Raw genomic sequence first — 27,882 nt, forward strand, 5'->3', positions numbered from 1 at the left:
TCATCTCCTCAGAAGTGCTGTAGGAGTTTGTCTGCCATAACATAGAATCATAGAATGGCTTGGGTTGGAAAAGATCTTAAGATCATTGAATTGCACCCCCCTGCCTCACCCTAGATGATGTAGCCCAAGACTCTGTCCAGCATGGCCTTGAACTGTCAGTACAGGGATGGAGCATTCACTGCTTCTTTGGGCAGCCTGTTCCAGTGCCTCACCACCCTCATAGTAAAGAGCTTCTTCCTTATATCTAATCTGAATTTGCCTTGTTTAAGTTTAAACCAATTACCCCTTGTCCTATTGCTAGTCTCTAATGAAGAGTCCCTCTCCAGCATCCTTGTAGGCCCCCTTCAGATACTGGATCGTATATAATGTACCCCAACTGTAAGAGCAATAACAAATATAAGCTGACTTCCGTAAATTACAGCTATGATTTCCACAATGACATATCTCTTGAAAGCCACATAAGCACTGAAGTTGAGCCAGATGAGTCCTGTGTCCTACGTCAAAGTCTGACATACTTTACCCTTGCTTGATTACTGTCACAATATTAGATGAATAAAAATTAGCTACTACTAATAATCCATGTTTCGTAGAAATCCACATTACATAGTGGGTCATGTGTAGTCTTTTCCCTTCCGATAAATCAGGTGCAGATTGATTTAAGCTGACTGCTAATTTTAAAAGGCCAAAATTAGCATGAGAAAGTTTCATGAAAGTTTTTAACAAGACTTGCTTAGCTTATTTTAGGTTGTGTCCAGTTGTGCTATTCTGCAGTCATTCAAACTACTTGCCAGCTCCCAGTGTGATAATATTTTTGTTTTGTTTGTTCTGGTGTAAGACATAATTGGAGTAATGGAATGACACAGCTTGTGCCAAATGATACAAGGGAGATCAGACCCTGTGTGCATGTTCATGTGTCCATGTGTAGTTATACGTATGACTGTGCCAAGAGGAGGTACTGCAGTTGTACACATTGCAGCCATCAGCACTTAAGCTGAATAGTATGACTTGGAGATGTACTGTATAAAATAATGAAGGCATACACTCCCAGTGGGATCCCATTAAAATGGAAAAACATGTAGAAACATTATGCTTTTAACAGATACAGTATTTCCTTGGTCTTGCACACAGATTGATGTGCGCATGTAGTTCCACATTCAAGGCTATCAGCTGTACTATTCAGGGAGTATTTCTCTAATTCTGAACAGAAGCATAATAAAGTGGCTTTATGTTTCCTGAGAGTAGGCAGCTGAGTTAGTGTGGAATTTGGTGAAAATGAGCATAAATCGAGGTTCATAACAGAAATTATTACATTTATACCCATTGTGAGAAGGCAGGCAGATTTCCTTGCTATGATGAATGTTATGTGAAAGGTGAGCGGTGCCTGATGGTGATGTCAAGATGGATCCTACATAGTGTGGGCAGCTGGGTAGTGCACTTCTGTGTTGTGCTGTTCTAAATGCTTCAAATTACATCAGTAGTTATAAGCTAGCTTCTGGAAATGTATATATTTCTTTCTGGCTTTGTATATAAGTATCCATGTCTAAACCAAAACCAGAAAATGTGTGTCTTTTCTAGCTGATGTTCTAGTTATGATGCCATAAACATTGCAACTAGTAATAGTTACAGTAATTTTGTACTTTAGCAGTTTTCTGGGTTATAACATCTCATTTCTTGTACTTGAAAAGTTTTGTGGAACCTTTTCCTTATAAATCCAGACCCAAAATAAAAGGAAAAAAAAACCAACCCACCATGATGGTGATATAACCCAACCAACAATCAACATGCAAAGCATTTAATTCTTGTGAATTTGCAGCTTATCCCAGTAGAGCTACTCTTCATAGGAGTAAATTGGGTAATTGACTGTGTTGCAAGTATCACAGACTGTTTCTAAATCCTGGGAAAAAGATCTTAATTTTAATGGTAATTCTTCTGGTCATGGAACTTCAAGATTGAATTTGAGAGCATCTAGGCTCCTGTCAGAGATACAAGATACTAGCAGTTTGTAACTGAAGTTATTGATTCAGGCTTTCAGCTTCCAACTGGATAAAATCTAGTGTCAGAAATATTCTATTTGTGATCCTCAGAGTCAAATTAAGATGCAAACAAGGTCAAGTACTGCAGTCGGCCAGTTTGTTTATTATAAAAAGTTCAAAAGATATTATTATAGTGATAGGACAGATCAGAAAAAAGGATAGAAATTAAGCAAGCATTCAAAGTGCAAAGAGAGGGTCACCACTGTAGTGGTGGCCCAAGGGTCCGTAGTCATCTTCGGTGGTAGATGTCTCCCAATAATGATTACTTTTTCTTCTTTTATAATGCATTAGGAGGAAGTACCTCTGTTCTTAATGCCACCTACTGCACATTCTGGGTGTGTCCAGTTTCGCTGGTCTTGTAGCCAGTTCTTCAACTGTGCATGTTTGTCAGCAATCTTTGTGATGATGTGCAGCAATTTCTGACACCAGTCCTTGAGATAAGGATATCTCAGCTCCTCATACCCATCTTCAAGATAATAAACCTCAGCTCCTCACACCAATCTTTGAGACAATGGGCAGTGGAGTCTAATTTCAATTCAGTCTCTCACACAGGCATGGTTATCAATTCTTCTTCTGTTGTGACCCTCTCTGCCCCCTCCCCCAAGAAATTTTAGTTCCAAGAAAGAAAAAAGTTGATGTTGGTAGGATCTGTTACCCTCTCCTGATCTCTTACACAGGACAACAATTTTCACTTGTCATTTTTATTTGACTAATGGCTCTAGCCAGGAGCTGGGAAAGTAAGTAATAGCTCCCTGTTGGGAACATGTTTTAATGATGTTTCCAGACCAATTCATGCAGATTTGGAGTAGTTTGAGAATCACTGAGTTCTGAAAACTAGACTTCCTTGGAGTTCTCCGTTCCCCAGAACTCCAGGTGGGAAATACGCAACGACTTAACTCTACAGCTGATGCTGTTCTCTCTTAAAAAATGGCTGTGTGACAAATAACCACTGGCTTTTACCCAACTAGCTTTCTTTCCTAGTGGCTGGAAGGTTATCAGGAGTTGCCCAGATGTTGTTACCAAAGCAGAGGTGGCCAGCACACGTTGTGACCAACCCACTGGGGTTAAAAGGATGTGGTTAAAAGGGATGACGGTCCTCCAGCAGAGAGGGACACTTGCTCTCTGTTCCATTTTTAACACTTGCTCACAAGGCTGCTTTTATGAGACATCTGTGTATGTTTTCTCCTGCCAGAGGATATTTTGCTGGGAGATTCTTAGAAAAATGGAAATCAAGATTAAAACTAATTTTCCTGGAATATACTTTCTAATTCATAACCCTGAATGTTATTTCTTTCCTCTGAATATTCACCTAGTCTATAGTGCATTTTAATAGACTTCTATTTTTGTTCCTGAATTAGGACCCCTTTGAATTTAACAAATTGCTGCTTAGCAATTTTAGATAACTGGCTAACATTCATATTCAGATTGGGTTGAATCTTCCCTTGAAGTTTTATTAGAGCAACAACTTTGTTTTAAAATAATGACTTAAAAACTTGACGTTAGTTTTTTCTCAAGTGATACCTACCCTTGGGAGTTAAGAGCCAGAAGAAAATGATGATTTTTCTTCACTTTAGCAGAAATTTAAAATGCCTTCTTTTTTTATATATGCTTCCTTCTCTTGAATAAATTTCTTATTCTAGTTCATTGAGGGAGCTGACTACTGAGGAAAAAGGTATTTGCAGGGGGCATTTTCTGAGTTACGACAGTGTGAACTGTGTGTTTCCTGACCCTAAGTCCTGAGTAGCGGAAAGGAAAACTCTGCATCATAGACATATGCAAGCAATCTGGCACTGAGAGAAAAATTCCTTATTCATCTAAGAAAGGATACTTACGTAAAGTCCCTATCCCTGCCTCCCCAAACTAGGTTACTCCAATCCTACTGCAATAGATTGGATGGGGTGTGTTTAATATGTATTTTCCAGTGGTTTAGATAAGCTTCTCTGGCAAACTTTTAGGTGGTATTTCCCTTTGTTCTTCTGAGCTAGGGAGGAGAGCAGCTGGAACGAAGCCCTGACCACTGTATGCAGAAAACGAGCCCTAGTATGCTGACGTTGCAGGCAGGGGGTTCAACCAAAAGGTCTGGGTTCATAATGAGGGCAGGTTTGTTTAGATTCTCTAATATCTTCCCTACATTTGGTGCACTCATTAATGTTTGTAGGTTTGGAAGAGAAATTCTGGAAAGATTTTTATGTGAGGTTTTTTTGCTTCCTTTCCTTTCCTCACCCCTCCATTGAGCCTAACTGCATAGTTAATTGCATAATTAATATTTGTTTATGCTACTATTGAGTTCCTACTATTGATTTCTGGCCCAGTCATAAGTGATCTGGAAGCTGCATATGAGATGGACGTTTTGTTCAGAGATTTTTTGTTGACTGGTATGCATCCTGCCAATTTTTGCTTTGCGTGACAGTCAACTCTCAGCTCACAGATGTTCTGAAAAATTATACATTTGGCTCTTTGCAATTATCACCTCCTTTCCATTTAACGTTTACTGTTATTGTCATTAAAAAATAATGAATAATTTTGCATACTACTTCCTTCAGCCTGCGCAAAAAGCCCAGACCAACTAAATGAAAAAAAATCCCAAAGCAATTTTTACAGTTTTCTATTTCTAGCTGTACATTGCCATAGACTTTATTTTAACCTTTCCTTTGTGGCATGGTTCACTGAGAATTTTAAAGATCTGAAAGATTACTTCTAATAATTCTTGAAAAGACTGAGTGTTATGCAAAAAAGATCTGCTATGCTCTTCATATTGCTGATAGAGAAGGTTTGGAGTATAGTCGATGTGTAATTAAAGAAATCATGAGATAGATATCACTTGAAATGCAGAAATACATCAGTAGGTAAAAATTGCTTTTATGTACTCTGAAGACTAGGAGGCATAGCAGGAACACTGGCTTATTCACTTGGCTGATGTACAGATTCAAAGAAGTATTGGCTGCAGTGTTGCCATTCTTGTTATTACTCATGAAAGATAATTCAAACACTACTGCAGTAAAGTAAAAAAAGTGACTAAGATGTACTAAACCAGTCACAAATATAATTGTTAAGGTAGGCTGTTAAAAAAGGCTTTTCTTCTTCTCTGTCAATTGTTCCCCATAGTTCTTTTATATAAGTATGTCATAGGAAAAAAATCTGCTATCACATTGCACATTTGTCATGATACTGTGCAGTCTGTAAACACCATTGGCAACAACATCCTCTGAAATTCAGGATCTAATCTTTTTTAGAGATATATCTAAAAGCATAAGATCTGGGTGGTTTTGAGTAAGACTTCAGTGAAAAATTGGACTAGGATCTTACATTGCATGCAGGTACCCTTAAATCTAGTACTAGGTTTTGGTGATGACATTAACTCCGTGTTTGCTCTCTTTCCTGTTGCTGAAAGAAGAAAAGAATGGGATGCTGTTGAGTGCTAATGGAGTTACTGCTGTTTGCTGTTTGCAGTTGTGGAAAATGCATCCTAACAAGTTCAGTAGTCTCAAGCTTTAGATGCTCATTCCTGGTGCTTTTGCAAAAACCCTAGATGCTAATTCATGCACATGGGGTTTTTTTTATCTTTAGTAGATAAGTGCACAATGGTATTTTCTCTGAACCTATGTATTTATCACCATATGCCAATATTAAAAATGTCATCTTGTAATGCTGCCAAATTTTAGTGAAAAAAACCAAACAACAAACCCAAAACAAAACCAAAAAAAGAATCCCAAACCTGAGACTCTTTGGTGTTTTTTACTTCTAAGACAGGTTATGGATTTTTAATACCACATTGTGTAACTTGCAACTGCATGCATATTTTCATTGTATAGCAATTTTTAAAGATTTTCTTCCAATTGTGAGACTCTGGTATAGCCTCCTGAGAAAACATCCCAAGAGTGTGTGCCAGTTTGCCAGTTTTATCTATTGCAGTAACCTTATTTTAAAGGATTTTTTAAATCACAGATTTTCTAATTTAAAGAGTTCTTTGCATTTAAAGGAATATTTTCGTTCTTTGTGGTATTCATTTAACCATAAATCTCATATGCAATATTTATAAATATAATTGTCAGATAAACCTTAATGTTATTATTAGGAGTTAGAATAGTGTCTTGGTCATAGGTATGTTCTTTAGCCACTTACCTTTTTTCCCCATCCATTAAACTGGACTGAGATATTTTTAGACTTCTGGATTGAGTTCAAGTTTGCAGCATAGTCGTGACATAACTGCTTTATCTCAATGCTGTATTCTTTAAATTTTTCTGATTAGAAAAAGCCTTTCTAAAGTAAAAGTCATTTAAAAATAGTTTACCAACCTTTCTCTTTAATGTTTTGCAGAAATCGAACAGAGTCAGTATAGCTCTGTGTTACACTATTGTACATCAGCTGGTGCATGTGAATCCATGGGATTTACCGTACTAAGACTATAATCCCTTCACTTGATTTGATAGTCAGATTGTATTTGTGGTGGAGGCTTTAGACAGAAAAATCAAATACATACTTGGAATTACTTCTGACGTGGGTGGTTACAACAGGGATTTTGAGTGGTGTATTTCTTAGAAAAAATTATTTCATATGTCCCAAGAACCAGTGAAAGTGAAATTAAAAGCCTGAAATGCATTGGACACTTGATTTCTTCTGCTTTTTAATAGTCACTTCTTCTGATGCTATATGAGATTGTAACCATTTGTGAAACTCAAATCCAGGCATAGTGAATGATTACAAATGCATCTCTCCTAAAATGAGGTGGCCCAAAGATCATGGCTAGACTTGATATCTCCTCCTTTCAAGTCTCAGACTGCTCACACAGAATCACAGAATTGTTTAGGTTGGAAAAGACCTTTAAGATCACTGAGTCCAGCTGTTAACTCGGAGCTGCCAAGTTCACCACTAAACCATGTCCTTAAGTGCAATATTTACACATCTTTTAAATACTGCCCGAAATGGTGACTCCATCACTGTCAACAGTTAATTTCTACTCAGTGAGGCTGTCTCCTCTCATCCTATCACTTGTTACTTGTTATATAGAATCCTCCTTTCAGTTTGTTGTAGAAAACTGTAAGGTCCCTGCTGAGTCTTCTCTCCTCCAGACTAAACAACCCTAGTTCCCTTGGCTTCATTATGGATGTGTACATTTGATAATTAAAAAAAAAAAAAGACAAAAAACACAACAAAAAAACACAGCTATATTATTGCTCAAGTATGCTATTCTGTATACAGTGAGTGGGAGTTCATCATCTTTATCCTTCTTTTCATCAAAGTTAATATGGTCTTCTTTTCCAGCTCTGACATTTTTCAGCTGGCTAGTGTTTCTCAACCTGATATCATAATTAAGGAAATCAATAGGAGAACAGAACCATTGGCAGGTTAGATTTTTTTTTATCAATATTGGGCTACTCTCTGTCCGACATATTTCTTTGACAATGGGTAAAACTCAATTTCTTGCCTGAGAATGTATGACCAGTAAAGATGGGTATCTTTATTGAGTCATCCAAGCTTTTTAGGTATATAGAAGAAAACTTTTTTGTAATTAGATTTTCTTTGCTGCATACTTCGCTATTGGAGAGGCTTTCCTTTTGTGCTGCATACATTGGAGAGGCTGTTTCAATCTGATGAAAATTGAACCAAGCCTGGGGTTTCTTTATTCCTTATCCATGTCAGAAAGTAATGCTAATGTCTGCTAAGCCTAAGATTTTAGGATTTGGATCGCACTGAGACATGAAACTGGCTTACAACTCATGAGCAAATTTATCAGAAGAAAGAAGAAAAAACCCAATCCAAAAGACAGAACTGCATTTGACATTTCTTTTGATTTTTTGTCTTTTGTCTCTTGAACCATGAATGTTTCCCTTCTGCCTCCGGGGGCCTCTGTGGGGTTCGCTGTAACTTCATCATAAGCTGGAGTGCAATTTCGTCCTGTGTTAGGTGCTAACATATCTTCAGTGCCTGACTTCAGAGTATCTCAGTGAAACTGACATGTAAATTCTTCTTCTGAAATCATATTTTTTGCTAAGAAAGACATCAGAAATTTGTTGAAGACACTCTTCGTAACTTCAAAAAACATACCCCTAAATCTTGTGAACAGAAATTATTTTTTGTTATAGATAAACCCTTGAAAATAGATGTATCATCAAAGATTTCAACAATTTAATTGCTGTGGTCAGGAATTGTGAACTTTTACATTAATGCAGAAAATCAAAATTCACAAGTATAAAGTATATTATTAAGTATAAGTATTAAAGTATAAGTGTACTCATAAAGTATAAGTATAGTTGCTATTACTAAACTAAGAGGTTTTGACATCCTAAGAAAAATATGAAAACAAATGTGCAACATTTACTTTCTTTGACATATATGGTGCAAAATTTAACATAACGCAAATGTGCCTCTTGGGCGAGGTGGATTTTAAAGAGGAAATAATGTAAATTGCTGATAGAGTCACGTTTGCTCAGTAGAAGAAGAAAAAACAGGATAGAATTTTGTTGTAGGGACTTCTTAGTAGCTTTTGAGGAAGGAGCCTGTCCTCTGTCTCACGCAGAATGTGATGAGATCCTTGGATCTGGTCCTGAGTGCAGCAGTTCCACACATCCTACCTATAGGCATCTATTTCCTGTAGTTCTTGCTTTATGAATGGGATAGATGATGATACCTACTACTGAAAAGTGATTTAAACTTTTACATAAGAAGAGCAATCTATGTACAGGGTATTCTCATAATTTAATCTGTTTTTTTCCTGCAGATATTGAGATTTATGTCTATTCAGCATCTTTTTTTTCAATTCTCAATAACACTGGAAGCTATAAAGGTATTAGTTTTGAATATAGTGCACATAAGAAAAACATCTGAAGGTGAAACTAGGTTTTCCATAACATAATCGGAAGACAAGAGTGATTAAATTACATTGAAAGAAGTAATTCACTGAATCTAGCAATGCTGGCAGATTAACGTTGTGTTTGACAGCCTGTGGTAAAAGATCAGCATCACCATTACATGAAGAAAGTTTGTGAAAGCTCTGTATATTAATCTCAACAGATACTGAGGGAAAACATTACCTGAAAGCAGCACTCACTGAAGCAGCTGCCTACTAAAATGATTAATGATTAGAAATACTGCTGATATTTCTATTAGATTTTTTTTTATATATTTATTTGATCTATAAGATTGCTTCTCTCAGGAGATAAGCAGATATTAACCAGGTTATTTCACCTTAGGGTCTGGATGTTAGCAGTCCCATCCAGAATCCTAATTAAAACACTGCAAAGGTTGGCACCCTGCTGGATTGGACCGTTCACCTCTCCTCTCCTGGAACTACAGTAAAGATGAACTCTAGAAGAAATCATGCCTGCTTACCCACTGATTTAAATGTAACGTGTGTAGTTAAGCCCAAAAATTGCTCAATGCCAAGGATATCACACTATGCGAAGGACAACTCCAAAACTGCCCCTTTTAAAGGTTATTTCCACCAGCATTTGCTTTTGGATACCAAACTAAACAAAACTTCATCTGAGGCTTGGGGAGCACAGGCTGGAAAGTTGCTCAGTGGAAAAGAACCTGGAGGTGCAGACTGATGGCTGCTGAACATGAGCCAGCTTGTGCCCAGGCAGCCAAGAAGTTCCAACAGCATTCTGGCCTGTATCAGCAGTAGTGTGGCCAGCAGGACCAGGGCAGTGATCAACCCCTGTACTGGGCACTGGTGAGGCCGCACCTCAAATCCTGTGTTCAGTTCTGGGCCTCTCACTACAAGAGAGACATGGAGGTGCTGGAGTGGGTCCAGAGAAGGGCAGTGGAGCTGGTGAAGGGCCTGGAGCACAAGTGTGATGAGGAATGGCTGAGGGAACTGGGGGCTTTAGTCTGTAGAAAAGAAGGCTCAGGGGGACTGTATTGCTCTCTAGAACTGCCTGAAAGGAGGATGGAGCCAGGAGGTGGCTGGTGTCTGCTCCCAAGGAAAAGCAATAGGACAAGAGGAAGCTGCCTCAAGGTGCACCAGGGGAGGTTTAGACTGGATATTAGGAACAATTTATTCCCCAGAAGTGTGGTCAGGCACTGGAACAGACTGCCCAGGGCAGTGGTGGAATCACCGTGCCCAGAGGTACTTAAAAGATACGTAGGTGTGGCACTTAGGAACATGGTTTAGTGATGGGCTTGGTAGTGCTATATTAACACAAACAGTTCTATGATTCTGTGATTCTATTTTGTTAACCTTTCAACCCACCTTGATTATAGCCAAATGGCTAAGAGTGCTTCCAAGTACAGCTCATGGACAGGAATGATACTATGCTAGGGAGTGTATAATCAGTTAAAAACTAATCCTATCCCCAAAATAGGTAGAAAAAGTATATGGGTTATAACAGCACAGATGCTGAAATGCTAAAAAGTTAACTGGAAACTGGTAGGATGCTTTCCAAGATATACTTTAGAGGTGTGGTGAAACCCTTGTTCCTTGCAGATCAACATCATACCTGAAGCCTTGGCTCCCAGTTCTGGTCTGTGGGTCAGCGTCCTTTCTTTTAGCTGCATAGCAGCGTTAAATGATGACAAAATTTCATATTGCAAATTTTGCGTAGTCACTTAGTGCAGGTCCAGGTTCACACTTAAATATGGACAGGCAGGGCAGCAGATGTGTGGCCCAGCGAGGTTCTGACTATCTTCTGTTTTACTGCAGTTGGCAAGACAGCTTGAATTTCCTGCTAGACCAGAACCACTGTCACATATTGCAGAAATAGAAAGAATTGGAAGATTTGGCTTACAGTTTGCAGTGTAAACAGCAGCAGACACATGGGTTATCCAAACTGGTGACGTGAATGTGCAGAATCAAATAAGGTTGTGTAGTGGACTCCTTGAAATATTCATAAACAAGTAGGCTACGCATACAAAATTGTTGCAGTTGTCATGGCGGCTCAGGGTTTTGTTTAGAGTTATATTAGGAGAGAACTAAGTGGGCAGAGAGGGAGCGGAGGAAGTAAGGAGCAGCAGTAAAGCTGATGCATTAGGAGGAATTTTCATTATGAAAGGTGCAGGAAAGACTGGTGACACCATCAGCATTCACTGATGCCTGCTTAGATAGCTTCCATAGTGGCTTCATCAGATCTTAGTCTGTAGTCATCTCCTCTTTGCATTTCTGTCCCAAAGCCCAACTGGTTTTGAAAGTCACAAGTAGCAAAACCAGTACTGGACTTACTTTCATGTTTCCAATTCTATATGATGCAGCTGTAACAATAAGTTTATTGGGAAGGGGGGGAAGGTTGTGTTTTGTTTAGTCTATGAAAGTCAGAAGAACAAAAATTAACAAATGCTCACTGATGTTACTTGTTTGCAGCTGATACTTTTTCTGAGTTTTGTAAGATCCTGGAATTAATAGCAGTCTTCTGTGCAATTTGAATGTTCTTGAGTACCTTTTCTTTTACATGTTGTCACTTTTTGGTTAATGAAAAGGACTACTCAGCGACTGTAAGAACTACTGAGATTTCTGTTGCTTTCACCTTCAGTATTCACTAACTTTTTCCTTAGATTTCTGACATAATTTCCTTATATTGAGAATGATGCAATCCAGCACTTTAAAAGGTGGGTCGGTTTATCTGTTGCTGTGCTGACTGGAAGGGAGCTGACATACCAGTTTTCAACAGATTTACTGGTATCTATGTATGTGTAACTTACACAGACTTCTGATGTATAAGTGAATAAATAAAAAAATGGGGTCTATTGTCTATAATCTTAATGAAAAATTCATGTATATAAATCCAGTTAAGCTTATCTAATGAATAGTATCAGTTATTCAATAACTTCTAATTTTTAGATGAATCTAATTAATCTGTACTTGTTGGGCATTTTGATGAGGAGGATGGTAACAATACTTACCTCATGCTGACAGTCCTGGCTCCGGCTTCAGTCACAAGTCAGTTCAGGACTGAAATGCTAACATCTGCATCCTAAGCACCACCATGCAACAGGTTCACACTTTGCAATGTCTTCTGGTGGTAAACCTGGAGAATTATAAAATCATAGAATAGCTTAGCTTGGAAAGGACCTTAAGACCACTCATTTACAGCCCCCTGCTGTGAACAGGAACACGTTCCACTAGACCAGGTTGCTCCAAGCTCTGTCCAGCCTGGCTGTGAACACTGTGACGGATGGGGCAGCCACAGCTTCTCTGGGCAACCTGTGCCAAGACCTCAGTGCTCCCACAGTGAAGATTTTCTTCCTTATGTCCCACCTAAATCTCCCCTGCACCTGTCAATGATGACTTACACACCTCTGTCTTCATGAAAGGTAGTTCTTCATCTTCATCTCTTATAGTGCATCTCCAGCATTGCCTAGAAGATTGTCACCAATTTTTGAAGTTGGAGTATGGTCAATCCCTTTGTCCTGAACTGATCCATGTTCCTTGCGTGGCTGCAGAGTGTTGAAAACCATGTCAGTAAGGCCCTTAGTGGCATGGTTTAGCGGTTGACTCGGCAATCCTCTGGGTAACAGTTTGACTTAATGATTTTAAAGGTCTTTTCCAGTCTAAATGGTTCTATGATTTACTTGGAAATAGCATGGTGGATTGTAAAAGAGGAACAGAGAGAGACGCATTTTTTTTCTGAACATTACAAGTCCCATTACCTTTGTCCTGCTTCAGCCTCAGTTGCCTCAAGAAGGTCCAAGGACTCCATGTGCTATTCCCTAGCTTTACTGGCTCTGGTTTAAGGCCTAACCCTGCTGAGCTGCTGTCAGAGCCACTCAGTCTGGAGCCTGCCTGAGGTCTGATGTTACTGAAAATAAGTCCTGAGGAAAAACCTTGAGGTAAATCCAGACATCCAAATGGAAAGACACTAAGCCGGTATACAGAGAATATAGGATATTCAAATCCAATCCATTTCTACGAGAAAATCTCATAGGCATGATTTTCTTCAGAATCAACCTGCAGATTTAAGTCTTGGACAGTGAGTGTTTCTTCAGGACTTTTGGATTCTTTTTTGTTCCTATAAAAAATAATAAGTTATATGAGGGTTTTTTGTGAAGAAAGAAGAAAACACATCCTGGCTGTCTGAATTGTTTGGTATTTTAAAACAAGGTCAAAATGAAGTTAGAAGATTTGCAGTTTTATTTTGAAAAAAAAATATATATTTCACAAATTCAGTTATTTATTTGAAGTCTTGTACCTGAAGATATACAATGAATCACCCACTTGGAGTTAAATTCACCTGTGTGTCTGTGTTCAGCCTCCTTCTAGAGAAATGTTATGATCTAAATATGTGGTTGATGAGGTAGGTGAGGAACTGCCTGTTATGCTGCAGCAGAGGATGATGGCAAATAGCTCCATTCCAAACTGGCCTATCACTACTGGTGTCCCCCAAGGATCAATATTTGGCTCACTGCTGTTCAGTATCTTAGTAAGTTATATGGAAGATGGGATCAAGTGTAACCTGACAAAGTCTGCCGACAGTACCAAACTGAGTGGGAAAGTGGACAGAGATCCACCCTGCAGAATGACCTGGATGTGCTGGAAGAGTGGGGTAGTAAGAACCCAAGTTCTTGTTCAGCAAGGACAAGTGTAAAGTCTTGGCACCTGGGAAAACATACTTCAGGACTGCAGCAAAGGCTGGGATCTGCCTGGCTGAGAACAGCTCTGTGGAAAAAGACCTGGAGCTCCTGGTTGTTTAACAGAAGCTGGTTGTTTAACAGAAGTGAACAGTGTGCAGCTGTGGCAAAGAAAGCTGATAGAATGATGGGGAATATCAACAAGGGCATCAGCAGCAGAGATAAAGATGTCATTATCCCACTCTACTCGATGCTTTCCAGGCCACACCTGGAATACCAGGCTCAGTTTTAGTCCCTTCTTTCCAAATAGCTGTGGATGAGATGGAGAGGGTCCAGAGAAAAGGCCACAAAAATTACAGAAGGACCAGGGAGCCATATTAGGAAAGGTTGAGAGAAATTGTTTTGTTCAGCCTTGACAAAAGGAGGCTCAGGGGAGAATTTATCACCATGTTTCAGTATTTAAAGGGTGGCTACAAAGAAGTTGGAGACTTTTTTACAGAGTCACATGGAAAAGAGGAGAGGTGATCGGCGCAAGTTACTCCTGGGAAGATTCAGGTTGGACACAAGAGGAAAAATCTTCATAGGGAGAACAATCAGCCATTGGAATAATATCCCCAGTGACGTAGTGGGTTCCCCAGTGTTGGATATTTTTAAGATTCAGCTGGACAGAGAACTGCCATCTTGTCTAGACGTTTTTGCTAAAAACAGTTGGACCAGATGATCCTTTCCAACCTGGTATTCTATGATTCTTTCCTTTCAAAAGTGGAGATCTCCATTTACAGGTTCGAGACATCAAGATTACATACTGACAATGTGGATCTGAGTGTTTACTGATTGTTCTCCACAATAAGCTAATTACTGCTTAAAAATGTATGAAATTCTGAGGACCATAGATGTTTGCTGAAGTGATCCCTGGAGGTTTTCCTTTTTCCTTTCTTGCTCTTTTTACTCTTTTTTGCAGCTAACTGAAAACTGTAGGTTTTTTCCTATTTTTCTTCCAGCTTACTGAAACTCTTTTTCCTTAATGTTCCTTTGATAAAAACTCGACTGCTTTAATATGTAATTTTCATTGTGACTTTCATTGCTGCAGTTAAGTGGCTAATTGAACAGTTTATAATGTGTATGCCTAATTGCTTCTGTGAGAGGTTAACTGTTGAACGTGTAGAAAATTAACAACAAAATGTTGCCTATGTTAACTTTTACTGAGTAAGGCCGCAGAGGTTTTGTTTACCTTGCTGTTTATGGACAGTGAAACTCCAGAAGATGTTTTAATATGAAACTTCCTTTGATACTGAATTTTAGATACTGACAATGTAATATGCCACAGGTTAAAAAGCTTCCATGAAACAGAAGTTAGAAAATATATTTGGGGTTTGGGATCCAATCTGCAGTAAAAAATGTAAAAATACAGTTAAACTTTCGATTTCCTGATGATCATTCAAAAAATATAGTGAAACAATTTGGTTTTTTTTGGATTACCTTTAACAAAAATAGAGCAAAACTACTACTAGAGTCTAAAAATACCTCCAGTGACTTTTTCACAGAATAAATAGAAATTCTGTCTGCTTTTCTTAGCTATAATAATACACAGGTTTTTGAACAGCTTTTAGGCCAAAAAATGGTAAAGTACTGGTAAAATAGAAGGGTGTTTCCAGCTGTTCCTTGGACTATGCACTGAATGAAATGGAAAGCAGCACAATGTAAGATCAAATCTAACAGAAACTTCGAAAATTGCAGACTTCTAAAGTGTATTTTCAGTTAACATTTTTTTAATTGGTGATTTTATAAAATAATTTTATTATTCTTAAAATAATGTAATAATTGCTTTATGATACAGATGGTATCTATGATAGAGCTAGAGTAGAATGAGAGGAGAAAGAAGCAATAATGTGAATGTAGGAAAAAACTTTCTTGCTTGTTTTTAAAACTACAAGTTAATATTGTGGAGTAAAAAAAATTACAAAATGTGTAGGGAAATGTTGCAGTTGGCAGCTCTGTTTTCAGGCAGCTGGGGTTGTAAATGTGTTCTCTGCATACCTTCTCACTTTGTTGTCACCCAGTGCTAAAAAAAAAAGCTTATTTGAACAGTGTCTGTTGACTGTATAATACTGCTGCTACAAGGAGCATCTTGTGCGTTGACATTCTTCTCTTGTCTGTTTAAACTGCTACACTCCCCTATTTCTCTACTTTCTGAAATTTACCTCTTTCCACTTCCTATATCCTATCTGCTTTCCTTCATCTTGATGACATCTGCTTGATGACAGACTCTGTACATTTTTGGGGTTTGTCCTGGTTTTTACTGTTACTGTCTTCTATACTGAAGGGAGACCTTGATGTTAATGATGCAAACAAATATTCTTCGTGTTTCTAAAACTGAATGCTGACCCAGAGATGTGTCTGTGTTAGTTACGATGTGCAAAGCTGTATTTTACAGATATTGCAGATTTGCAGCAGTTGGAATGGTCATATTTGTAAGTCTATATAGGCATCGTTCCTTTTATTGCACACAAATGTTCTGTGAACTTCCAGTTTACCAGTGTTGTTCATACTGTATTTGAATTTTTTCTTCCTCCATTAACTTTAATGTGTGCTTTTTCCACACAGGATTTAACAATTCTGAACGCACATGCGACAAAGAGTTTATAATACGCAGAGCGGCCACAAATCGTGTCCTAAATGTCTTGCGCCACTGGGTCTCCAAGCATTCTCAGGTATTTTGTTGCACTCTTCTCCTTTCAAGCTGTAATACATTTATATTCTCTCTACTAAATATTTTAAGCTGCTATATAGTGTTGTGGAGGTCAAACAGTCTGAAAAGTGAGTGATCTGAAGGTGATATGGAGAATTTAGCTTCTAAAACCATGCTGTTAAGCAAGTGAGAGTGCTTAAGGATGCTAAGCCAGGCTGGTTAAACATCTAGCCTTTGCAAATATCCAGTTACAACATTATTCCTGGGAACACTCCATGTGAATGCTTTACTGTTATAATGTGTGTTGAAATACATATTGGACAGGTTGAACTCATCTTTCAGATTGTTAGTGTTCATGTTATTGGCAGCTTAGTTCAGTTAATTTGACCATGTTAAAATACTGGTGTTTGCATACAGGTATTTATTTATTTGTTGTGAAATATGGGAAGAGTCACCAGACCTTCATGTTGATCTCCCTATAACCATGACAGGACTGTGGGTCTGATATATAGTCATAAAGCTGTATTGGCAGAGGAGGGTGGAAAAGAAATCTGAGCAGCTAGCAGAATTTCATAGATAGAAATGTCCTTTAAGGTGCAGGTGAGAGGAAGGTTGGAAGGTCAGAAGGAGGAAGGGAGGGAGGAAGGTCAAAAGGAGGGAGGAAAGGAGGAAGTGAGTGAGATGGGAAGGAACCTGGGAAGGGAGGAAGGAAAGGGAGAGGAAGAAGCAGAGGAAGGGAGGAAAGGAGAGAAGGAGGGAGGGACAGAGAGAGGGAGGAAGGAAGGGGAGAGGAAGAAGAGGAAGGGAGGAAAGGAGAGAAGGAGGGACAGACAGAGAGAGGGAGGAAGGAAGGAGGAAAGAAAAGAAAAAAGGAGGGAGGGAGAGAGAAAGCACACTGGAAGCAAATTAAAGAATTTTGTATTCCTTAGACAGATGGGAACTTCATGGCAATTATACTAACTTGACACTACATTATAATAATCAAGAACACTTGGTCTAAAAAGGTTTTATTGCACAGCTAACTGCAGCAATGTCAAACTGTCCTCTGTCAAACACAATCTCCTTTTTCCCTATAATGGGTGTAATTGTCGTAGAGGTTACCTTTGCTAGGTAATGAAGTCAGTAAGAAATTCATAAATGTGAAAATTTGTGTTGTGGTTGTGAAATTGGTTGTGTTTGAAAAGCTGAACAGTCCAGCAGAGATTAATAATGCCTCTCTTGCTATAATGGGAATGATTAAACTTTTAGAGTTATTGGAAACAGCCAACGTATACCAAGTTTTCTTTGACCTTTTTAATTGAAAATCATTGCATGGTAAAATCTTGAGCTGTAATGGGAACATAAGTCTGCTATTATTATTCTGTGTTATGACAGTGTGCAGTACATGCTTAACATATCCCTGCCACAGCTCATATTAAGTAATTGCTAGGAGTTGAGATTCTATACTAATTAAAAGATAGTTAATTAATGTGATTGTGAAAACGTTAGGAGTCATCAGAATTTGTCTATATTAAGCAACTGTCTACAGCTACTTAGGTGGACCATTACATTTCAGAGGTGACCCTGACTGAGATGTGATGATTCTTTATCATAAACACAAGAGTAACTGTGAAGAGTGCAAGCACACTCTGTCATTGTAGCAATTTAACAAAAATACACTTTCTCTCCTTAAAAATACAAGTGTTCTCTTTTTCCATTTCAAAAGTACCCATGATATGCAAAGATATAATATTGTCCTGGATGCTTTTGAACCTACTTTTGCATAATGTTTACAATTAGTAGTCTTTTAAAAATATTAAGAGAACAAAGATAATGAGTAGTAGTTCAACATCTTCAAAGTGGAAGCTAACACCTGGACTCCCAAGTCTCTCATTGCCTTTTATTTTTTCCATGGCAAGGGTGTCAGATTTTGGTTCCCTAGCAATCTTAATCCAGTATTCCAACATAGCAAATATTTTAAAATGCAAGGGCTTTGGCACAGAAAATAGCAAACACTACAGCAACAGAGCATGTAATCAGCTTTTTGTATTGTTTACATGTGCGACTAAGGAAAGATAAAGGACAGAAGACCTAAGCAAACATATATGACTGACTAGGTTCTACCAAAAAATATGGGACTGCTTTAAGGAAGTAAAGAATTGCTGTCCAGCTAAATATTACTAAATATTGGAAGTAAAGATACATAGTTCTGGGAGAGCAGTAGCTCAGAGCCTCATTTTATAGTAACAACACAAACTGCAAGCCAGAGAATCCTTAGCTACAAGTGTCTGGTGAAGAAATGCTTATTAGATTTCCAAAGTGTCAAAATAATGTAAGTATCAAAAATTCAATGAGATAAACAGAACTGCCCAAAACTTTACTACATTTTAAGACATTTGGATCATTCTCTGGCCACTTAGCAACTTGGCCTAAAGGAAAGTGTCCCTGCCTAAAGCAGGGGGTTGGAACCAGATGAGCTTTAAGGTCCCTTCCGATCCAAACCATTCTATGGTTCAGTGGGTCTATGACTGGTATATTTGAGACACTCTTCATCTTCATCAGCAGCCAAGGGCAGGTTTTGTTCCCTGAACAAAAAAACCCAAAACCAAACCAAAACAAAAAGCAACCAACCAACAACAAAACAAACAAAAAAAATCCTGAAACAAAAACCCCACAAACCCAAAATAAGGTGTTCTTTGGAAAAATAAATATACAATTCTATATGCTTTGCTGATACTGTTTTCTCTCTACTTACCTTGAATTTGCTTTTGCTGTAAAAACTTCCAGAACCGAATAAGCAATTTCTGCCTTCTGGGGGAGCAGCTTCTCCCACTGTGTGACAGGCTGTGCTCCTTGTGGTGTGCCTGTGATCCATGTGGTCATTGCTACCATGCACTACTGTAGAAGGTGACCTACTGAACACATTTTTTTCAGCCAAAATGCCATTTCATTATTAGATATAAAGAGAAACTAAGACATTAGATGGGGATTCTTTAGTTCTCTTTATACGATGTGAGGTGCTACTGCAGACATGCTGCTTAACACTGCAGCATGTGAGTAATTCTGCATCATAGTGAACTCTGTGTTGGTCCTTTTGAATCCACCAGGGACAGGCAAGTTATTTCTCTGCCTGAATAATTTTACAGATTTATTGTGCTGTAGTGCCCAGAGCACAGTCCCATGAGAGTGTGCCATGTTCAGAAAGGTACGCGACATAGAAAGCCTAACCTGTTTAAAAAGTGCTTTTACATATATCATCCCACTTAGTTATTCTCTGCCCTCCATCACCCCCTCTAGATCCCTTTCCCTTGCTTCAGTGTGCTGCTCTCAAGTGTATAATAACATGGGCCAGTGTCAGTGCATGAACTGAGGGGCAGAGGAATGGTCCAAATAAATGGTTCAGAGCCTTGTGTTTACTCACTTTTCTCTAGCAAATCCTTGGCCAGGGTTTGTAGAGTCTTTCCTCTGCTAGGTTATGGAATTAATTAGCTTCCTCCAGTATCTTGCAATTGTGTCAAAACCACAGTTATATATGGTTTAGGGCTGGGTTGTTTTTTTTTACAGCACACGTTTTTTAAAATTTACTGAGTGTGAACAGTATAACATGTAAACTTGTCTGTGGCTAAGACCCAGAATCATTAAAATTAACAATTCAGCCTGTCAGCGAGGATGTGCCCTCATAACATGGTTTTGTTATCTTAAAATCATACCAAACAACGCTTAGAAAAATGATTCATTATTTTTAAAACTGGAGTCATACTCTGTGGGAGCATCACTTAAATTCCAAGTAAATATATAGTGATAATGCCAGATCTGCAGCCCTTTCAGGAGGGCAGAATGAGCTAAATAATATCTCCAGGTGCTCCCAAGTGCACAGCTGAAAACTGGGGAAAAAAAAATAACCATCCTCGCAGAATATGATACATACTACATACTTTTTGTTTTTACGCAGCTGAGCAAGAGGAATCAAACCTGTGTTGCTCATCAGCCAAAACCCACATAGTGTAAAAGATGGCTCTTTTAAGTTTTCCAGGTTTTTTATTTGCATGTTTTGTTCTTCTAATTCCATATCCCTCCTTTTTTTCTCCCTATTTTGTCTCTTTTATTCAGCCACCTGCGAGCCAACAAAGCTCTTTTTTTGTCCGAACAAAAATATTATCAGGATGTTTACAATTCATTTTAAAATGTAATTGAGCTGAACAGCGTAAGACCTTCCTGTTGTAAACAATGAAAACACAAATGACGAGGCAGACAGTCATTGTGAAGACAGGAGTGTTGATGGGAACAGAAATGGTTAGCGAGGATAAAACTCACAGTGACTCCTGCAGAGATGGAAAAATAGGAAGGGAAAAGAAGCCAAAAGGGGAAAGTCTCTGATTTTCATTAGCCTAGTGAGGTCTTGCAGCCTCCTTTTCTTTGCTTAATAATACTTTCTTGTCTTTTATCTAAACACTTTGTGTTACCAAATTGAACTTTCTTCTTCTGAGGCAAGCAGATTGAAAAGAAGCTTGTCCAAGGAGAAAGCTTTCACATATGCTGATAAAGAAAGAGAAGCTGGCTTCTCCATACTTCTCAGTTTTGAGTGCCAGATGGGTGCTTGTTCCTTTTGGCTTCTTTGAAGATCTCAGCTGGAATGAATTGGCAAATCTTAACTCTCTTACAAACTAGATGGCTGCCATACAGCATCAGTGAGTTACGGAGTTGCCACAAGATTTGGGGAGACCATGGGTTGAATTTGAGAGTACTAGTCATGATCTCGATGTCTGTCTTGTTTCAGATGAGAAATAATCTACTACCAGTTATTTTCTTGTTCATGCTGACAAAGCTGTCTTGGGTTTTCAACAGAAGTTTTTGCAGATGTAGTTATTGGTAGCACTTGGGGATTTTGTAGGACACCTGCATACTGAGAGTTGTCCAAGCAAACACGATTTCAGTTAGTTAAAAATAGTTTTAGTACATATGAATTGGCCAATTCCATTTTGTACATTGGAATAAAAACAGATAAAAATTCCTTTACATGGGTTTCAGTTGGCTCTTGCTTAAAGGCATAAAGCAGTGAAAATGCCAGGCTGAATGGAGCAACCTGGTCTAGTAGAAGGTGTTGCTGCCCATGGCAGGGGGTTGGAACTGGATGAGCTTTAAGCTCCCTTCCAACCTAAGCCACACTATGATTCTATGTTTCTATGAATATGATGCCTGGCAAAGTTACTGTGTTTATTGTAGAAATGTGAACAAATTATGCCACACTTGCTATATGATAGCAAGATGTGCTGTATTTTAACTACATTTCAAATAAATCCCTAGCATCTGTGGCCTCTGCCTTGAAACAGCAAAATAATTTCTGGAGTCCTTTCTGGAATAAACAGACATCATGATACAAATTGTGAACTGAAGAAACAGACAGGTTTCCCCAGAGAGGCAGAGCAAGGGAACAGTGAGTGAACCTTCCAGTGCGTCTTTGGTAACTTATCGAAGAAATCCAGTTTGCACAAATGTATGCCCTTTGCAGAATACAGTTATACTTTGAGTAGTAATACACTTAATTGCTGCTGTCTGGACATTGCAGAAGTGTAACGGTTTGCTATACCATGGCCCTTCAGGGAATGTGATTTACCCCCAGAACAGTAGCCAAGCTTGCAGTCAGACTAATTAGGAGTACTCTGCATCCACTTCTGCTGGAGCCTGACAGGTCCTTCTTCACTGAGGTCTTTCGGAAAAGCTCATGAATGTACTACATCCCAGGTCTTAAAGGCAGAGATGTCACATTTCTTATCTGCCCAGAACACTTGAATCTGATGATACATAATTGCTAGATTCTTAACTACAGAGTTACGCAGTGCTTGGATAAGAAGAAGTTTGTATTGTATGTGCCAAGCGTTATTCAGTTGTGCTGTTAATGTAGCTTGTACTTTTAACCTCTTTATATTCCATCAGGAATTACAAGCTAATGCTGATACTATAGAATCAGGACTTGGACTTGTCCCAAAATGATGACTGTCTCTTTGCACTTGAAACTCTGAAAGACAAAGCTGTTATTATTTGCTTGCTTCTTGAAGAAAGCCAGACTTACTTTGACTCCAGGGATGAATTTTCCTGGTAGCCAGTTATAATATCTTTTCTCTCTGCCTTCTTCTTCTGTAAATGTTTTGTGGCCAGTGAATTTATGAACATTTTCCTCAGCACAATTGGATGTGACGGCTGAAGTGTGCTTTTATGCTGGAAAATTAAATATTGTTGTAGGGGACTGCAACACTGGAGTAAATTCAGTTAACTCTGATGGAGTTTGATCTGCTGTGTATGAGATTAAAATCCACTCCACTGATGCCATTGAAATAATTATCTGTTTACACTTTGGCAAGACAGCAGAGATAGTAGAGTCATAGGGCAAACCCTAGCTATTTAAAAATATTCCAGATTCCTTGTGAAGAGTCTTCCAGTAATCTCTCTCCCCTCCTGCCCTTCCTTCCCTCCCACCAGTGTTTTCTGTAGTTCTTATAACTTACAAACTCAAACATAAATTAGGTTCTCAGGATTTAGCTTCCTTTTATTTCTCTGTGTTATTCAATGTTTCCTCACATTCTTTAAATGAAGAATGTTTGCTCTCACTTAGGAAGATTTAAAGAAAGAGGGGAGGAAAATCTTTTGGATTTTCCCTGGGCCCATGGCAAAACTTGAAAATTACATTCTATTATATTGTATAAACCACCAATAGCAAATTTACATATTTCTAGTTGTACCTCACCAGCATAGCTAAATATTCTTTTTCTTGCTTTCTGCTGCCTCTGCTGCAGTCTCTTTTCTTTTGGCCAGTGACTTCAAATCCATCATTCCCTCTTTCTTAATTTTTTTTTATCTCTGCTGGAATAATTTGCTTCTGAAGAATTTCTCATACTGCAGCACAGCTTTCCTAGCTTCTTCTAGCAAGGAAATGTGCTTGTACATATAAAGAGAATGTTGCTGTCTAATGCTGTGCATGAGAGAGGTCAACAGGCTGGTTATGAGTCTACTTAAAATGTAATCATGCTGACTTTGGTGCACTGTAGTTACAAAGGAGGCCATACATAGTATGGCTGTGACACCACTTTCTTTAATGAGCATAGATTCTTCTCCTCTTAAGCATTCACTTTTCTGAAAAAAGCATCACTTTGTGACTTAGGATGCACTCTGATGCTCACACATCCCCTCCATTGAAGCCTGTGGTGTGAGGATGTCTTCAACAGGGGTGGTTCTCCCCAGAGGCAAGCATCTCCAGGGATCCTGTCAATACAGGAGCCTGTCGCAACAGAAGCATTGTAGCTGATTCTTTGGGAAAATGAAATACACAGCTCTTACACAGAGGAGCCAAGTATTTCCCATTTTCAGTAATTTCATGGCTTGTGTTCCCATGGAAACAAGCAGAAGCTCACCATGAATGTTGTCCTGCTTTAACGTAACTGTGGGTTATGAAGGAAGGTCTGTAATGCACTAGATTACTGAAGGTTTGGATTTAGTTTACTTATTGAAGTGCTAGCTTTGAGCCAAATAGAAGCAATTTTGGAGTCTACTCCAAGACTTGCCAGCAAGTTGTCACCTTAAAGCTCGTATGTTGTTCTGTTCTTTGCTTTTTCTAGCAAAGAGTGATTCTATGAGACCCACAGGAGTGATTCTATGAGACCTTATAACAGTTTTCTAGCATCTAAAAGGAGCTGTCGAGAAATCTGGAGAGGGGCTTTTGACAAGGGCCCATAGGGACAGTACAAGGTGGAATGGCTTTAACCTGACAGAGGGGACATTGAGATGAGCTCTTAGGCAGAAGTTCTTCCCTGTGAGGGTGGTGAGGCCCTGGCACAGGGTGCCCAGAGAAGCTGTGGCTGCCCCATCCCTGGCAGTGCTCAAGGCCAGGTTGGACGGGGCTTGGAGCAAGCTGGTCTAGTGGAAGGTGTCCCTGCCTATAGCAGGGGGGTGGAACTGGATGAGCTTTAAGTTCCCTTCCAACACAGACCAGTCTGGGATTCCATGATTCTGTGTTTGTTTTGTCTAGTGCTTTTCAACTGCAATCCTGTGTGATGTATCAGTCTGCCTCAAAAGTAATTAAAATGCCAGAGTTCTTACGTGCATTGCCAGAGAGCGCTAGTCTGATTTATCAAGCTTATTAGGTTTAATATTTCCCCACACGCAACAAAAAGCAGACCATTACAAAATGATATCAGGTAAAAATACCGCAGTGGGAGGCAAAAAAACAGAGAAACCCAGGAAACCTGTGAAAAAAAAACCTCAAAACCAAAATAAATCACAGTAACTAGCTTCATTAGGCAGTGGTCTCAGTATTGAAATTAAACTTTTTTTTTCTGCTTTTATAGTCATCACAGAGCAAGAGAGAGCAAGGTGTTTTGTGGGTATTGGTGAGATGGTAGTTCTTACTGCAGAAGACAAAGATTAAGTGATTTCCCCATTTCTACACACAAGATAAAGGCTGGAAAATGGGGAATATTACAGCCTTTCAGGGTTTATACCTCTGCGGCCTGTTCATTGCCACAGCTTTCCCATTTTCTTTAAATAGTTTCAAAACTTACAGGGAAAAAGAAAAAAAAGGCAAAATGCACAGAAGTATACACTTTCAGTTTTTTGATCAATATTGTTCAGACAAAAGGGAGTAAAATTGTTTTCTGTTGTAGGATTTTGAGCTGAACAATGAACTGAAAATGAATGTGTTAAATTTGCTGGAAGAAGTTTTGAGAGACCCTGACCTTTTGCCACAAGAAAGAAAAGCTACAGCAAATATACTGAGGTAAGTTTCCAATAATTTAGCATTAACTATAACATGTGAAATAGTTAGGGGATCATGTATCATTGAATACACAGGGTTTGGTTTTTCTCCAGAGTATTTAATTTTAAAGTATTTTATTAGCTGTAAAGTGTTTTATTTGCTATAAAACAGAGAGTGTTTTAAGATTTGGTCATAAAACTACTGTTTTAAAAAATTCTGCTGCAGAACAGCTGGCAGCCAAGGGTTCAGTCTGCTAAGCTCATGAAAGGGTGATGATAGCCTGGTATGTTAGGATGTCGTGACATCCTAATAAGACCATGTTTGCACTCTCCTTTGTGTTAACACCGTGTCCAGTTCTTTGTGTAGCTTACAGAGAAGAATTCTTGTTTTATTAATGCCATGAAATAGAAGACCTTTAAGCTTCTGCATATCTAGGGCTATTTAAATTAGGGATAGAACATCTTATTTTGTTACTTAGGGTTGATATTACAGAGGTGAGTGTCCAGTCATGCCAAAAAGACAAATCTTTGTATGTATTTTTCAGTGAAAATAATTCCATCTACTAAGTGCAAATATTTTAGAGACACTGATTTTCATGTAAATTGTTCCACATTACTAAGGAGAAGTAAACATTTAAAAATTAATCAGTTGTTAAATAAGATATGATTTAAAAACACAGGTGAATCTATGATATGCATTGTAGTATATATGTAAGTATTCTGAAGGAAAAAAACTAAGGGTGCAGTAAATGCAGTGTGTCTGAATTTTCTAAGATCACTTGACAGGTTTCTCCACCAGATACTCAGATGAAAAACAGTCAGGGGAAAAGCATTCAATTATGGGGGGAAAAGTCAAAGGATAAGAAACAAAGATAAGTTCTTAATAAAAGCACTTAATCTCAATGGGATCCTACTTAATTTTCACTTAAATAAAAATAAACCTTCATTTTAGTAATACTGTATGTGCTGTTTTTCCAAGTAAAAATAGTGGTGTTTTTCTTGCATTTCGATGAAAAAAACAGCAAGCAAGAAGAGCAAAAAGGGTTAGTATAATGGGTTTTATTAATATGGGTGGCAGCAAAGGTTCTGTCAGATAGCTCATAGTGGGGGAACATTACCTTAAGACCTTTAGTTTCTTAAAAAATATGGGAAAATAAACCTGGATTGGCTGTTCTGCAGAGTAATAGAATAAATTTATGGAACCTTGGTAATTATGTGTAAACTATGAGTTGCCCCCATTTGCATCCTTTTACTGCTATTCTATGAAATTGTAGGTGTTGGTTGCCCTCTCTTCTAGCACTTATTACTACCTGAGCATACTCTATAGTGAATACAGTTAATCAGATATTTATATTAAACAGTTTTTAGAATTTTTCAAAAATTCAGACTGAATTTTTGACCATACTGTGAATTTTCACACTATATTCTTTTTTTTTTTTTTTTTTTGGGGGGGGGGGAGGAGAAGGAAATACGTGAGAACAAAAATATCTGAAAAAAAGTTACATTTTTAAAAATTGAGAAATGAGGCAAATGAAAAGCAAAGGGAAGAAGTGAAATGAAACAATACTGAAAAATAAAATTTTAGTAAAAATTAAGAAATGCACAGAAATTCAAGTAAAAGTTAATTAAAAATTAACTCATTTGAAACAATTTATAGAAAAAGATTGCTCTTTTTAAAATCCTTGTTTCATAGTCATTATCCTGACAGTATTTCTGGAAAGGATTATGGCACTTTACAAGCAGACAAGTAAAGCACGAATAAGATGACCTGTCTAACTTATCAATGTGAGTTTCTGTTGGAAACAGGTAGAGAATGAAGATTTCCTCAAATATAGTCCTCAGCCAAGCCATCTTTTGTCAGGGTCTGCAGCTGCATACCCTAATCCTGCCAGATTTTTTGAACAACATATTTGACTGTAGATTTGGTCAGACAGAGTCATAAGTACTTTGTTACATTCCACAAGGTAGCACTGGGAAAAGAACCACTGGTGGCTCTGCTTACAGGACTAGACCTTTTGACTAAATGCAGCATGGATGTCCCACTTCCTAATCCTTTATTGCTTTTCAAGACTGATAATGCTGCTAACCTATCTGCATGTGGACAGCTTTTTTGTAAAATATTTCAATACCATTTCAACTACAATATTCAGTAATACTCAACTGAAATATTCAATAATATTTCAACTATATTTCAGTATTATTTCTATATTATTTCAACACTAACTCCAACAAGCATTGATGACATAGTATTGCTGTCCAAAGGGTTCAAAAAACAGCTCTGTTCCATTTTCAGTAGCACCATGTTTCATAGCAGCTAAAATTACTCTTGTGTCCTATCCGTATGTTTATTATATACGCAAACTGCCGATAAACCTTCAAGTAAGAGTTATTGCATGAAAAAGCTTTTAGATAGAAGTTGTTGCATAAATAACACTTTCTTAATTTAAGCTGTTGTTAAACTGCAGTCATCAGGACATAGTCTCCAAGTTCAAAATATTGTCGCATAAATCAAACTGTTGTATGCTGAGCAAAACTGTAATCTGAAGGCTTGGACTCACTCACCAGCCACACAGGAGGCAGTTGTTTACCAGGAATGTCATATTTGTTAGCAGCTGGTAAAGAAATTAATTCTCCATGAGTAGGAGCTGCCTCAGTGACCTTGTGAGAAAGTGTATTGGAGCAATTCTGATTTTGGACAAAAAAATCATTCAGCTGGGGTGAAATATACAAATGTACATCTCTCCTTTTCGCTGAAAGGAGTAGCTCTGCTTCCTAAATCATCTCAGGAAAATGGGTTGTCTGGTAATTAGTCAAGCTGTCCAAACTTAAAAAAATACTGTAGTTACTTCCAGAGATATATACTCTGAACAATGCTATATAAGTAACTAAGAAGTGCAAATTGAAGGATTTAAGGAATAATCTGCAGTTGAATGTAAC

At 38.2% G+C, this 27,882-nt stretch overlaps 1 protein-coding gene across 1 annotated transcript in view; it reads left to right on the forward strand.

Annotated features, from left to right (window-relative positions):
* Positions 1 to 27,882, forward strand: part of RASGRF2 (Ras protein specific guanine nucleotide releasing factor 2) — a 126,077-nt gene that overhangs the window by 87,100 nt on the left and 11,095 nt on the right. Inside the window, exons 18-19 of the mRNA XM_005143766.2 lie at positions 16,137 to 16,243; positions 24,855 to 24,967. Of these exons, the coding sequence (XP_005143823.1) occupies positions 16,137 to 16,243; positions 24,855 to 24,967 (220 nt within the window). The remainder of the gene's footprint in view (positions 1 to 16,136; positions 16,244 to 24,854; positions 24,968 to 27,882) is intronic.

The sequence above is a fragment of the Melopsittacus undulatus genome, chromosome Z (genome assembly GCF_012275295.1).
Source record: "Melopsittacus undulatus isolate bMelUnd1 chromosome Z, bMelUnd1.mat.Z, whole genome shotgun sequence".
In the NCBI taxonomy this organism is placed as follows: Eukaryota; Metazoa; Chordata; class Aves; order Psittaciformes; family Psittaculidae; genus Melopsittacus; species Melopsittacus undulatus.